The sequence below is a fragment of the Podarcis cretensis genome (assembly GCF_951804945.1).
Source record: "Podarcis cretensis genome assembly, chromosome: 1".
Lineage (NCBI taxonomy): Eukaryota > Metazoa > Chordata > Lepidosauria > Squamata > Lacertidae > Podarcis > Podarcis cretensis.
The window spans coordinates 111093663-111108794 of NC_137170.1; the positions used below are offsets into that span (position 1 = coordinate 111093663).

Consider the following 15132-nt stretch of genomic DNA (forward strand, 5'->3'; position numbering starts at 1 on the left):
GCCAAAATAAAAAAAAGGTCTTCTACAAATGCCTTAAGACTAAAAAGAAAGGTGTGCATCATATGTCCACATGCATGGCATTCCACACTTGAGGTACCATCACTGAAAAGGCTCTGTCTCAGAGACCCAGCCAGCCAATTTAATCTCATTTAGGGAAGATCCTCTGTTGCTGACCTTTCAAGGCTTATGAGGGAGCAGATGCTACCTGAGGTAACTTGCCCTAAAGTCATTTGCCACTTAAAGGCTAAAGCCAGCATTTTAGAGGCTAAAACTGCACTTTAAATACAGTTCAGTGACCACTGAATTGAGCAATGTGATCTGGGGTTCCTAAACACCAATCTGGAAACTGCATTTTGAACTGAACAGCAAAGAATCTTGTAGCAACTTAAAGAAGAACACTTTATTGAGACAGAATTGTTCATAGACTACATCTGAAGAAGTGGACTGTAGTCCACAAAAACTTGTGCCATAATAAATGTGTTTGTCTTTAAGGTGTCCCAAGACTCTTAGCTGTTTTTAATGCAAAAGACTAACATGGCTACCCCTCTGGAACTAATTGAAGTTTCCAGACTGTCTTGAAAGGCAGTCCCACAAAGAGATGGTTGGCTGCATTGGGGGTCATGGTCAGCTGCACTCTCAAAGAAATCTGACTCTGTATAAGGCAGCAGTTTCTGTTCCTTATGCATTCCAGTGAATGACCCACCTACTTCTTTATCTCCATAAACTCCCTACCTAAAACTATTAGGCTTCACATAATGCTGCCTCTCCCAGCACACTAAGACAGCTATCTCACTTTAGCCACATAAAAAAGCCCCACAAACACAAGCCAGAACTTCATAAGCCATATTATCTCCCAAAACTCTATTAGTTGCAAGGCCCAAGAGCTTACTGTTATTTTGTTTATTTTTTAAAAATGTATTATTAAGGCTCATTTATTATTCATTATTAGGGGTTCTGAGGTTTAATTCACACCTGTAACAGTGACTGCTTGATATCGAACCAGGCATAAGCTCTTTCATTAGGTATGCCAACACACTCCGACATTTTTTTGGCATAGCAGCACACCACCACAAAGAAACATTTGTGGTAACATAGGCTTGCCATATGTCCTAACACGCCCTGGTTTTCAGGTGAAAAAAATGGTATAAGGAGAGAATTTTACTGAATGGGCAAAATGTCAGGGAAAACCCATACGTATGGCAACGCAATGGAAAAAGCAGCGGAAACAGCTCCAAAAGCTCAAAATCACTGTTTGGGCTTGGGGGGGGGGTGTGAGATTTCTCCCAGAAAGCTCAACAATCTGGGTGTCAGGAACTTTACTTTTTGAAATGTGGCAACCCTGTGGCAGCATGGTAAACGGTGTCTGAATTGTCATAGCAGCCTACCTGACACAAACGTTTCAGCACTCAGTTCTGTTTCAAGCACCCACCACACCACAGTCTGCATATGTGAATGAGGTTTAAGGACTGCGGTGATCTCCAAAGGCAAAGCCTCACAGCTGGGATTTCACAAGCCTTCTCTAAAGCATGAAATTAAAGGAGATGGCAAACAAAGCAGCATGTAATGATTTATTTTTACACTGTGTGAATTAAATGTAAAAGCTCAATTTAAACACGAAGCTACAATTTGATAAACGAGCTAAAAATACCAGCTTGTAAATATACAGTGACATGTTAATTTCATTTCTGGCAAAAAATAGCACCCAGTTGTTTTCAACAGACATACTATGCTAACAGGAATGTGTGTGTCATAAAGAAACAGCAACTATAGTTTCCTCTAGGCATGCTGCAGCTCTCTCTTTCCCCAGAGGTCCTAGAAATATGAACTGTAGCTCTTGTATAGCAGTCCAGGAAATAATTGATCATTTGCCAGTGTCCTGTTGGCGAGTTACCACTCTTGGGACCCACTTTCAATTTCACACTATTTTGACTTTCTGGACACTGTGGGTTAATTTCTAGGAGAAAAGATGATTACATACTTGAGCTGTTGTTACAATAGCTGTTCTACGTACATCGTGCATGTGGCATTTGTCTGTGTCATCTAAAATGCAAGAACAAAAACCATACAAGAGGGTTTTTGTTTTGCTAGAACAGCAGATGTCTTAAAATTTTAAAATTACATCAGTTTCTTACAGCATGGAACAACAGGGCCCTGCCACCCCTTCACCTATCAGATGCAGCATGGGGGGGGGGGGATGTTCCAAACCTATGGCTGTAAACAAAAAGGGAAAAGATAGAAGGCACAAAGCTCTAGAACTTTGAAGAATCCAGAGAAGAATAGCTGTTTTGTGGTAGCTTGAAATTCAGAGATGACAGGTGTATTTCTGTTAACACTTCATGGATAAAAGTAATCCAGAGCTACACAGAATTGCAGCCTCACAGCACAATGCAACTGCTACTGAAGCGAGACCCAAATTGGTCTCCTCAAAAAGAAGTTTTGCATCTCTATACCAATGTGCCCTCAAGCAGTAAGACACAAATCTTTGTTCTAAGTTGGAGAAAGTTTCCATGTTGTGCTGCAAATGTCTCACAATTCAATGCACGGCCGCATTCCCCATTTACAGTAAAAACCTGAATAGGGGAAGGGAAAGAATGCCCAATTCACTATCACTGTGAGAAGGTAGGGCAGGCAGGAGTGGTAAGTCTCCAAACAATCTATACTCACAATACAGGATATTCATTAACAAAGATACAGGTTCAATAGACAACAAGCTGAATAATCACAAACAGAGGGGGAAAAACCTGATCCAAGCATTAATAATTCAATTAGTATTCATTGAAATAACATTGATTTTAATGAATTTATTTCACAGCATTGTTGCTGCCCTATGTACTTTTTAAACTTTCCATTACAGTTTAACATTCATTAAGGCTTGGGCCTTAAATACATCCTTTTCAAATGAAAATAAAAGGATGAAGAGAAAAATCACTATAGGAGAAATTATAATGTTTAAAAACTGTTTAGCAAAATTAAAACAAAGGAAGCATAATCAATAATGGAAAAAGCACAAACCTACAAAGTTATGTAATGCATGCATTTTTTCTCTCCCCCCCCCCCCCCATAATTAAAAAGTCATTTTCATTAGAATTTAAATTTGTAATAATTTATCTATAGGCAAATTCCATGAATGTGATGCACTAAATTAATCCAGCTATAAGATTACCAATATTGCTAGAAGATAGTGATCTTTTATATGAGCTGCAGTCTGCAACCTATATAAACAAATGAGACACTCTTTTAACCAGCACGTCTAAAAGGTGCCCATACGAAGTTTTTGCTGATGTGAGAATGCTTTTCCCACAAATTGTGAATGCTTTTTCCACATACCAGAATAACTTCACTTAGAATGGTATAGGCATCACTCCAGCATCCCATAAACTGCAAAAAATCTCACGTTTATCTTACTACCCATCATTAGAGGGCAACTAGATACTAGATACTAGAACTGCCAACCTAGCAGTTCGAAAGCATGTCAAAGTGCAAGTAGATAAATAGGAACTGCTCCGGCGGGAAGGTAAACGGCGTTGCCGTACGCTGCTCTGGTTCGCCAGAAGCGGCTTCGTCATGCTAGCCACATGACCCGGAAGCTGTACGCCGGCTCCCTTGGCCAATAAAGCGAGATGAGCGCCGCAACCCCAGAGTCGTCCACAACTGGACCTAATGGTCAGGGGTCCCTTTACCTAGATACTAGTATATGTCTACTTTGTGGTGTCATATGCAAACTAAATGAACTAAGTACAAGGTATGTGAGCAAACTGCAATTTAAAAAGCAGGGAAACCCAACATGCAAACAAATCCAAAATGCACATACATATTGAAACTTCTTAGAAGGTAGGTGAGAGGATCACCTCTATATGGGTATGAATTTTTCCAAAAAAATATGTTCACCTGTGCTTTCACTTTCCAGTAGTTCACAGAATTGTAGAGTTGGAAGGGACCCTAAGAGTCATCTAAGTCCAATCCCCTGCAATGCAGGAATCTCAGCTAGATCATACATGACAGATGGTCATCCAACCTCTGCTTAAAAAGGAGACAGGAGGTAGAAATCTCTATAAAGACTGCATTATGAGGCACATATTTTAAAGATGACTTTGGATTGCTGTTCTCATTCGATAGCCTGAGACATATGGCCTGGCATTAAAACATTGCTTCATTCTCCTGGCAATTAATTTTTTGGCTGGGAGCTAGCATAGCATAGTGCCAACAAGATCTTGCGTAAATAGGATTTTCCAGTACTCTGTAAACCTGTTATGAGGGATCAGTGACACTTCATAAAAACTACTTCAGTTGCAAGATTGGTTGCAAGACTGAAACACACACTAAGTAAACAAAAATTCAATAGCTCTTCTCCAGTACATGCTCAAGAACACTTAGCCTCTCAGAACTCTGGGGAGCCTGTCTGCCAAGCCATCCATGGAGAGGCTAAAGCAGCTGCTCTACTCTGAACTTGGATATGGTCTTCACTTTTTCTCTCTTTCTAGAGATTCAAGCATTGGCCCCTTGTGCTTTGTCCTCTTCTATAACAGGGAGCACCCACAATGGGGCATGTTGCAAATATGGCGCTCTAGGATACAACAGAGCTGTACACAGCTAGGTACTTTTGATGGACAGCAAATCTTGGCATCAGCAAAGCCTACTGGATTCACTTCGGTGCACTGCAATAATTTTATAATGATCTAAATATAAATATGATCCCCTTTACATTTCTGCTGTCACACTGAATTGTGTCAAATATTTAAAAAGTGATGCAGAACTACACTGCTGTTTTCACCATTTATTTTAAAAACAAACAATAGAAATGGTTATTGTTAGCAGCAGGGTTAGAGCCAATCCCAATGTTCTTGTAGCCTGCCTTTCAGTTACAATTCTGCATTGTGAAAATTTGTCAGATGGTTTGTATTTCCCTTTTAGAACCATATTTTTCCCTTTCAGTGCTCTTATTAAATTATTAGCTTCCTTAGGTTTAGATTTATGTTCAGAGAGTCAAATTATCTTCCTTTTTAAAAAGCCTCCCTGAACTGCTTTCCCAGCTTAGTTCAGCTGCAGGAAACTACAGCGCTCCAAATTCTTACTTTCTTCATAAACCACACCTGTTATATTTGATATTGCTTTCAAATGAACAAAAACTGTTAATTCCGTATCTATGCAGAGTAAGGCAGAATTTAGATGGTTAAGTAAAAACTTCTCAATTTGTTTAAAAGTTGCCTGTTATACAATCGGATTTGAATTGTTCCACACTAGTTTCTTAGATACATAAACGTAAATGTACACAAATCTCAGGAACATGCAGCAACAACTAATATACATCATCCAACTAATATACATAATCCTTTCAGACATTCTGGTCCTTATCTGAAATTCAGCTTATCTGGAATATAAATGCATTAAAGGAAACTATGGAGGGGGCAGTCTAACTGTCCTCCCCAACCTGTGTCTCAGGCCACATTTGATCATGCCTCAGGAATGCCTAGATCTCTGACTGACTCACAAGTTCTACAATTGTGCAAGGCTTTTATTATTATTTCAGTAGTTCTGCGCACAAACTGCTTTGCTTAAAACAAATGTAAGAGATTTAATTATATTTCTATAGTTACGAGACATAGTATTATTATTATTTAAATTCATATACCACCCTTCATCTGAAGATCTCAGGGTGGTTCACAGCATAAAGTACAAGATAAAAACACAAAATACATACTAAAACTAAAATAAAAGAAAACAATAATACCCCCCCAACACATTTAAAAGGATATATAGGATGTTAATCAGCCCAAAGCCTGGTTGAAGAGGAAAATATAAAAAGATGCACAAACCTAGTTATAAAACTGCCAAGTTTGAACAGACAGCTATAGAGATTCAAATATTTTGACTGGTGAAACTTGCGTTCTTACTGCTTACTGGTGCAATAAGATATATAAAATTTGCATGCCATGTCATGCCAGCTGGGAAGATAATGCATCCAATCACGAGACCATGGGCAAATTCACACAACTTCACACAAGAACAGGCAACACTGATAAGATAGTTTTACCAGGCTGCCCCAAAGCCAAGCACGCACACACACAAACCCCCCACCATTTCTGGTAAGAGACATCACGGTCTCTCTAGCCATTGGCCGAGCTGCTGTGATGTCAGCCAAATTAGCTGATCCAGTAATTGTCATTGAATGCTCATGAACATTAAATTTTAAATGAATAAATTTGCAGCATAAAGGGCATTAGGACAGATGGAGCTGTAAGCTGTTGGAGGGAAACGCTGCAGAGAATGTGTTATAAGCCCACCAATAAGTAATGGCACGGCAAACATAAAATATGCCCAAATTTTTTTTGGGGGGGGGCAAGTCCCCACTTTTAATATATTGTTATTTCTAGCCTTGCAATTTGAAAATGTCATTTCTAGAGGATCTCAGCAGTAGCCGTGGTCTTTAAATCAAGAGGATGCGCCACACAAGCTGTACTTGAGTACCTATTAGAAGATACTGAGGAGGGACAACTTCTCAAGGGTTGAATATATTGGCTCAGTATGATACAATAGCAGAGTTTACAGTCTTTTCTTTAAAATGCTGTAATTGGCTTCTCAAAGGTACTGGAAAAGTCGTAATAGAAAAGGTCAATGGCAATATATATTTGTACAATAGTGAGATGCATTATCTTCCCAGCTGGCATGACATGGCATGTAATTTTACACACCATGCTGCACCAGCATGTGGTAACTAAGAGAGACACTGATCTCTGCTTGCTAAAATCCCAAGAACAATTGCATGCCATCATTGTAAATGACCTGTGGATGCACAGCAGTTTACATTCACATAGGTTTGCTAATCTTTCTAACAGTATATGCAAACAAAAAGACTAATGGCGCTACAGAAGTCTGGAGACAGAAAATGGCATTCTGTTTATATAGAAGTTTACTTTTCTTGCTGTTTCCCTCAGTTCAGACACATGGTTCTGGCGTGTAACTAAATGCCCATGTATTTCCATGAATTCACACTGTCTTGCTTCTTCTCGTTTTATTAATCTGGACCTGTGCATATTAACTTCCTGAGTCAAATACTCACAGCAGAAAAACAAAACAAAACAAAAGCTACATACATGATAATATATTTTCTGGATAAGAAAAGAACATTGTAAGAATTTGTAACTATGATGGAGTCCTGTGAAATCAAGCACAAGATATTCTAGGACAGAAGAATGGCCACAAGGGCCTGTGAAAGGTCCCAGGTTCAATCTTTGGCACTGCACGTTTAAAACCTGATGAACCCTACATGCTGGAAAGCCACTGCCCATCACAGAAACAGCAAATTGGGTATAAAGAAAATGAGATTAAGCTAGAGATAATGGTGCAAACTGCCATGCCTGATCCAACAGTTTTAAAAATAAGATTAGGCTACAGATTGTTCTAGACTTGGATCTGATCCAAAATGTATCAAGAATTTTGAGCATCCCACACCTGACAAAGAGCATAGGCTCCTAATCTTAGATCATTGCCCTTTGACCCTTCTTCACATGTATTTGAAGGGAAGGGGCAGTTGGAAGGGCTTCATACTTGGCAAAAGAAAGGTTTTACATCTCAGATCTTGCTATAGATATACAATATATGTAGGAATACTAGGAAGCAAGGGATTTGAAATTATGATGATGATGATGATGATGATGATGATGATGATGATATAACAAACAGTTATTTACCAATGCTGAGAAAAGGCCCAATCTCATGTGACTATTTACATGGTAAAGGTTTGTTGGTTCACATGTTTACCTAGCCAAATGGACTTTTCACTATCATCTTCTGGGGCTCACATATCTGCTAAAATATGCCACATCTCATAGCTTCTCATAGCTCTACCAAAACTAAAGTATCCTAAGAGATGATAAATTTCACATTGGCTTGCCTACTGAAGGGCTTTCTTGGTGTATATTTTTTTCTTAATTCATTCCAGATCCCTTGTAAATTGTAAAACTGTCATCACATTCTGGTGAATTTGCCCCCCCCCCAAATTTAAGAATTATAATATCACTTCCATCTAATCCTGGAGAAACACCACATATTAATGAAGTACTATAGTGAAGATGGTCTGTTGTGGCTTTCAGAGCCCTTCAGTCTAGTGGAGCCTTTTAGCAATAGAACAGAAGTTCATAGTTTGCCTCATCCATTTGGCCTTGTAGAGCTCATCTGTGGTATTTCAGCTTCTCAGGTTCCTACACACGTAGGTTAGAGGAAATGTTGCTGATGATCAGCAAAACAGTGAAAGTGCCTATACATAAAATGTTAAGGTAGAGTAATTTCTCATCGCCATAGTAAGTGAAAACATTTTCAAACTGACAGTGTCCTTTTAAAAAACAGGCTGCACAAGGATTTTGCCCAAGACTTTGAAAAATTGGTTTTCAAACCATGATAGTTATTTTAATGCTTTAGTGTGCATTGGTAAGTACTGCATAATCTGTCTCTAAACAATAATAATATGTTAAACAGTAATCATGTAAAAAGTAAAAAAAAAAAAGTGACTTAAAATATATCTTCCAGTCTCTCTGAAACAAAGCAAATTTTAAATAACTTGACATCCACATTCAGTGTTAATATCCCCATAAAACACAAGCCAATACCACCCCAGGTGTGTGAGTGGCACCAGAGATGAAATTTTGTTCACTGTCTAAACACACCAGAATTGTTCCTAGAGTAATATTTTGTGGTTTCAAACAAGTCAAAAGCAATAGTATTAGCTGAGAGTTGTTTTTTTAATGTGGCTTTTTTTGAGAATCCCCCTTTCCCCTTTTTGCAAAAATCTTCCCCTGCTGCCACCACTTTGGCATCAGAAGCACATATGAAGGTAGGATGTTCTGGGGTTGTATCCAATGAAGTCATCCCATTCATGCAAGGGCTTACTCAATGGAACTTCTCCACCTCTCCTCTCCCTGTATCACCCAAACTGCTCTGGAGGTTTGGAGAAAATCCCAGAACATGGAGTGAAGGAGAAGCAGCTCCATTATGCTAGTAGAAGACCTTGCGCAAACAGGACAACTTCGTTGGGTACAACCCCCTATATTTTCATTTGGATGCAAATAGAAGCAAAGACAATCACAAAATTCATAAAGAACAGTTTTATTTCTCTAACATTTTGTTTTAAAATCTGTATTAGGGCAATACCTTAACTAGGCTAACCAAAATGTCACAAAATAGTGTGGAAGCTTTCGAATTCCCTGGAACTCTTCATCAGGGTAGATGATAAACAAAGCACAGGGCAGGAGACTGGCTGCAGGTGAAGCCATTAAGATAGAATTTGAGCAAACACTCAAATGAGGCATTTTCATTTGTTTTCTGTAGTAGCGCAGTAGTACATTAAATTTCTTCATACCATGCACATTCTGATATTCTGGACAATTTTCACTCATACTTCAAACCACCAAAATGTTTTAGTAAATGTCCTAGTAGAATTTTACATTGTATTTTTAATTTCTATCCCCCCCCCCATAAAAAAGTCACCAAATGGCTACAGCTATTTCTAAAGGAAAGGTTATTAAAATCCCTCATGATCTGAAAGCAACAGGTTTTATATTTCACTAAAACTCCCTTCAATAATGCTTTAATTGCTACAATGCCGGAATTCACAGGCATCATGTACCGAATCCTTTAACATTTACTTAACAGGATGTCGAGCACCCTGACCTCAACGGGAGCTCTCAGATCTAAAATGTGTTTGTCAGAACATATTAAAATTGCAATGTAGACAGGGCATTTAGTATTTAACATAATGCTAGTCAAGATGGACTTTAGCATTCACAATATCACACACTGAGTGCAATTAATCTGAGGTGCAGCAGGGATAGGAACTATTACCACCCCTTCAGCATGTCTTCACAGTCACTATTACAGAATATGCACAAGCTGTTCCCACCTCCCCCTAAAAAAACAAGACCAAGAGGGTGGAAAAATCCACTGCTTTTTAGCCACACAAGACTGATCAAAGATTGTTACACTGTAAATTATAAAATGTAGCTCCACACATACAATGTTATATTGCAGTAACTTCCAAAGTAAATTATGTTCATTACTTAATTTCTTTACCAGCCTTAAATTTCCAAGCCGGTGGGATGGGGTTAACAAAACAATGTTATAGCCCAGAAAAGAAAAAGAAGCACAAGCTCACTCTCCACTTTGAGAGTGGAACTTCCTGGAACTTCCCACAGCACTGTACATTTTCTCTGCTTTGGAAATGCAATGCCGCCCTGGGCTCTTTTTGCAGGAAGGGGCAGGATGTAATAATCAATAATAAATAAACATAGAACAGCCATAGATCACTAGTGAAGTGCATATTTTGCATACAGAAGTTCCCATGTTCAATCTCCTGGTAGGTAGGCCGGGGAAGACATGCAACTCTGGAGTGCTGCCAACAGACAGCATAGACCACACTGAGTTAAATGGATCTAACTCACTATAAAGCAGTTTCCCATGTTACTAACATGGGTCTCTGGCTGAGATTTCTGTTTTTCTCACATCTACTGGCTATATAGAAAGGTATTTCATTTCCATGGAGCATTAGGAGTGATTTTCCTCTATTATAGTATCATTACTCTGATCACCACGTCACCATAGAGGGGAAATCCTGTTGACTTTCTTTTCCCAAGATCAAACACATCAATTTCCCCTATTTTTGCTCAAGTTGATGGAGTGGTGAAATTAACTGAGCCTTACCAAATGAACTTCATGGCCAAGTCAATTTCAGGAAACTTTTAAAAGTATGTCAGATGGTGGGGCTGTGCAAAGAGGGGAGTGGTTTTCTTACGAATATTTCAAACTTTTAAAATCAAAGCAGCAAACAGCAACACAAGAAAAGAAAAGAAAAACTGGCAGTATGACACAGAAGGATTTCTTGCACATGCATTGCAGTTATTTCCTGTAGTAAATAACAACTTGCATGTGAAAAAACAGATATCACAGATTTATCACTCAATACTGAGCTTTCATTTGACCCAGCAGCAACTGAAATGTCCTCAATGGATAAAGTTCACATATTTATTTCAGAATGATCAAATAGAATGATCATGACTGCATAAACAAGTTTTAAATTTATTTTTATTTTATTTTGTTTTCATATTCACCAACAGCCAGTGCAAAATGGCAAGGAGGCTTAGAAGAGTGAATATCACATTACAACCACTAGTACACAGCCTTGCACAGCCTTGGGGAATGAATTTGCTTTTAATTTGTAGAAGCATGCTCTAAGGGTTGTTCAAGTATTATCAATGTTTAACATTCATCCTGAAGAGCAGCTCTGGAAAACTCAAAAGCTTGCTGGCTTGTAACTGTTTAACGGGTCCCAATAAAGGTGTTACCTTTCTATAGATTTTGGATTTTATCTAAACTTTTTGCATGATAAAAGTAGATGCCTTTCTGGCAATTATATTTATATTTTGCCACACTATTTATTTATGACCCCCACCAGATGAAAATAATCATTTCCCCTTTCTTTAACCTAATAACAGCAACCCAAATTCCTCCCAAGGCCCCAAACCTTCCATGTTCTAAACATTAGTTCCTAACCCAATGTACTGTCTTGTCTCTCAGATAGAAAACTCAGACCTCAAATTCCCCATATTATTTCTCTACCTCTCACAAGGGAGGTACACCCACCCACACCCTCAACATATACACACAGGTCATGACATTTCCCCAGTTCATATTATATTATTTCACATCCCACTACTCCACACTGACAATCTTTCCACATCAAAGGACCAAACATATAAAATGCAGACTGTGTTCTAGAAGCCTATAATATGCATAGAAGTTCTACATAAATGAGCACAATCCAGCCAAAGTTAACAGTGATTGCAATGGGAGAGATATAAGTATGTACCTCTTTCGCTGCCCCATAACCCGCTCTGTAAGAGATAGATTTCTTCCAGAGTTGCTGAAAGGATAAGAGCACTGGTCAAATTTACAGAAAAATTGACTTCCTATTTGCAAATAACAATGACAAGATCATTCAAAAACTGGCAGTGTTCACAGTAGCTTTGGCCTAAGCTAAACAAATGTATATAGATCCCCATGTCTTTTATCTGCAGTACTGTACAGGCATTTTTTAGTATTTGTGCAGGTCAATGAACTTGTGAAAGAATTTCATGATGTTTATTTCAGTCATGTTTTCACGTTCTTTCCAACCATATCCTTCATTTAATTCCTGAAGTTGGTTTTATGTTTTTGTAAAAAATTACCTGGGTGCAAATTTGTCTTGCGTGTTTACCAATACCCTGCTCAAAAACCCCACAACTTTATAACACATTGCATAATATTTGCAACAGCTCATAATAGGACAAATAAATATTCTTCACTTTTCCACTGAAATCAGTGAAACAAAGTGTTTAGCTGTGGCTGGATATGCTCAATACATATAATTATTCGTATAAAATATTAGCACTGTACAACTGGAAAACCAAACAGCATATAAAAGACAACACTATAAACATAATATTGTGGGCTGCTTGACTGGAAGATATAAGTAAAAAAGCCAAAATGTTTTTTTTTGGGGGTGGGGGGGTGGGGAATTACCTTGCAAATATGCAGAGCTAAAAAGGAATAAAAATGCTACCAGCCAATTCATAACTAGTATCCTAACTAACCCATGAACTTTTAGGTTAATCATTTTTATGCATCTAAAGCCAAAATCCAACTTTCTGCAGAAGGCCTACCCTCCTCCTAATGCCAGAAGAAACCTGCAAACAGGGTTTTTAAATAGCGCAATGTGAAGGAGAAAAAAGTTCAGTGAAGCAGCAGCGTCATGACACTCAGAATATGGTGAAAACAGCTTCCAAGAAGTCTACTATCTAATGGCCTTTGATGTTTACTGTACACTTGCAGCTTCATTACAACACTTAGCAAGCATCTGCCAAGATGGTAGGACTGAAAGGAAAGAGATAAAAACCCACCTTTGCCTCAAAATGGGGGCAGGGGAGATCAGATATGCCCATTCTTTTGTCAGAAAGACAAAAGTTGTTGACAAGGACAAAAGGAGATCTAGAAGCATAGCTATAATTAAAACTATTACGGATCCCCAGGGAAAAAAAATCTTGGCAAATCCAAAAGCAAATGGAGGCATGACAAATATACACACACATAAAGTGGTACCTCTGGTTACGAACTTAATTCATTCTGGAGGTCCGTTCTTAACCTGAAACCGTTCTTAACCTGAAGCACCACTTCAGCTAACTGGGCCTCGCGCCACTACTGCACCACCACCGCACAATTTCTCTTCTCATCCTGAGGTAAAGTTCTTAACCCGAGGTTACTACTTCTGGGTTAGCAGAGTCTGTATCCCAAAGTGTTTGTAACCTGAGGTACCACTGTGCATACAAATGTGTGCATATGCACACACATTGGTAAAATGTTTTAGACAAATGTGAAACCTCACTTCCAAGATTTGGACTCTCATCGTATTTGCTGTCATCTAGTGTGTAACACAACATAAAGAGTAACCAGAAGATTTACAATCCAAAGTTGAAGATTTTACTTTGCCATGGTGAATTCACTTCATAAAACAGAGAGAGAACACTTCAGTAGAAAATGTTGGCAGACCTCTTGGGAGTAACAGGGCACATTAATTTATATGACATGCTGCCCTGTTTCTCTTATAGAGGCCCATAGGAGGAGTTTGCTACCCTGAGCTTTTACTTAGGTCCCTAATGAAAATAAAAATGTTTTCAGCCCATTAGTTGGGCACTTTAAACTATCATGCATGCCTTTCTTTGTATGTCCACCTCTCACCCCTGCAATTTTTTTTTTAAAAAAATATTACCTCTAAGTATATATGACTAATACGATTCAAAATTTATAAGATGCAATTGAAACAGCACAAGTGACACACACTTCAGTGTGCTGTTATTGGGTGCAATGGACACCCTAAAGCACACAAAAGTCAAGAATCATACTGCTGCTATTGCAACCTTTTGTACAAGCAATATTATGATGTGTTCTAGTTAGTGCATTTTTCAATGCAAAAAGTGAATGTTTCATGGGAACAAAACCCCTTAAGTCCCTACTGGTCTTTTCATGGATTTGTTTGCTTCTGCTGTGTGTGCTTTTCTGCAGCCCCAACAAACTGCTGCTATATGGCCATTTTTAGGGCTTCTCTCTAGCTAGCCAATTCAGGAGTCACTCAGGGCAAACAAAAGCATGTCTTCACTGTCTTTACTCTGAAGGGGTGGGTGAGAAAGGAGAAACTATAATGTGGATCAGAGAGCCAAAGGAAAGGAGAGACTATGATTTGTATCAGAGATCCTGTGAGCAGAACTTTGTTCATGGGCTGTGCCTACTTGCAGAAAGGATATTTTCAGATCCCCCTTCACTGCCCCCCAAAATCTCAAGAGCTGTCTGACCCCCCTCACCATGGTGGGGCAGGGGCAAGCAAGACTGTAGAGTCCAACTCCACCTTTCTGCAGTTTCACACTTAAGAGTTAAGTAACGTGAGAGGGAAGTCAGGATCAGGGTTGTAGCCTGGGTAGGCTAAAAAGAGGGAAGTCAGGATCAGGGTTGTAGCCTGGGTAGGCTAAAAACAGCAGCATTTATGCAGTGCACTCTTTGTTAGATGAGATTATGTAATCCATAATGATTTAAAGATCTAATGTCCTCCAGGCACTGCCACCTACCCCATGTGTGGCCCCTGAAATGGTCAGTTCTGTATCTGGCTGTTAGTCAATTGAAAGAAAGGAGTTGTTAACATTTAAACACCAAAGAATCAGATGGCTTAAAACAAGGTAAAAAAGCATGTCATTTTGGCAAAACAGTCAAGGCAGCAAAAAACCATGAATTGTGCCAGGAAAGGCCAATTGTCAAAAAATTGGCTAAATGTCCTTCTGTTTCAGACAATAGCTTATAAAGAAATTAAGAGTCAGTTAAACTAATTCACTTTAGAGGAGCTTGCCATCATAAGGCTGACAGAATTCCAGTAGTTCAATAGTGAGACACAGAAACTGTCGATGGTCCCTCAAGCAATTAATTTTCTCCCAGCTCTTCACAACTGCATTTCAAGAAGTATTTGCAGGATCCTACCCACACTTACCAGGTAATGCCCAAACAAAACAGTGCTGCCACATCCTAAGCCTTATCAGAAAGTTGAAAATAGTGACGCACTAAGAGAGA

General features: G+C 38.8%; 2 protein-coding genes across 12 annotated transcripts in view; one reads left to right on the forward strand and one right to left on the reverse strand.

Moving 5' to 3' along the window:
• LOC307219871 (uncharacterized protein) overlaps nt 1–15132 on the forward strand; it is a 418411-nt gene that overhangs the window by 83726 nt on the left and 319553 nt on the right. The window lies entirely within an intron of this gene.
• The window catches only part of FIGN (fidgetin, microtubule severing factor), a 129259-nt gene that overhangs the window by 67889 nt on the left and 46238 nt on the right, over nt 1–15132 (reverse strand). Inside the window, exon 3 of one of the 2 annotated variants that reach the window (XM_079977996.1) lies at nt 11855–11908. The exons of the other annotated variant lie outside the window; for it this stretch is intronic. Coding sequence (XP_079834122.1) covers nt 11855–11908 — 54 coding nt within the window. The remainder of the gene's footprint in view (nt 1–11854; nt 11909–15132) is intronic. 2 annotated transcript variants of the gene reach the window in all.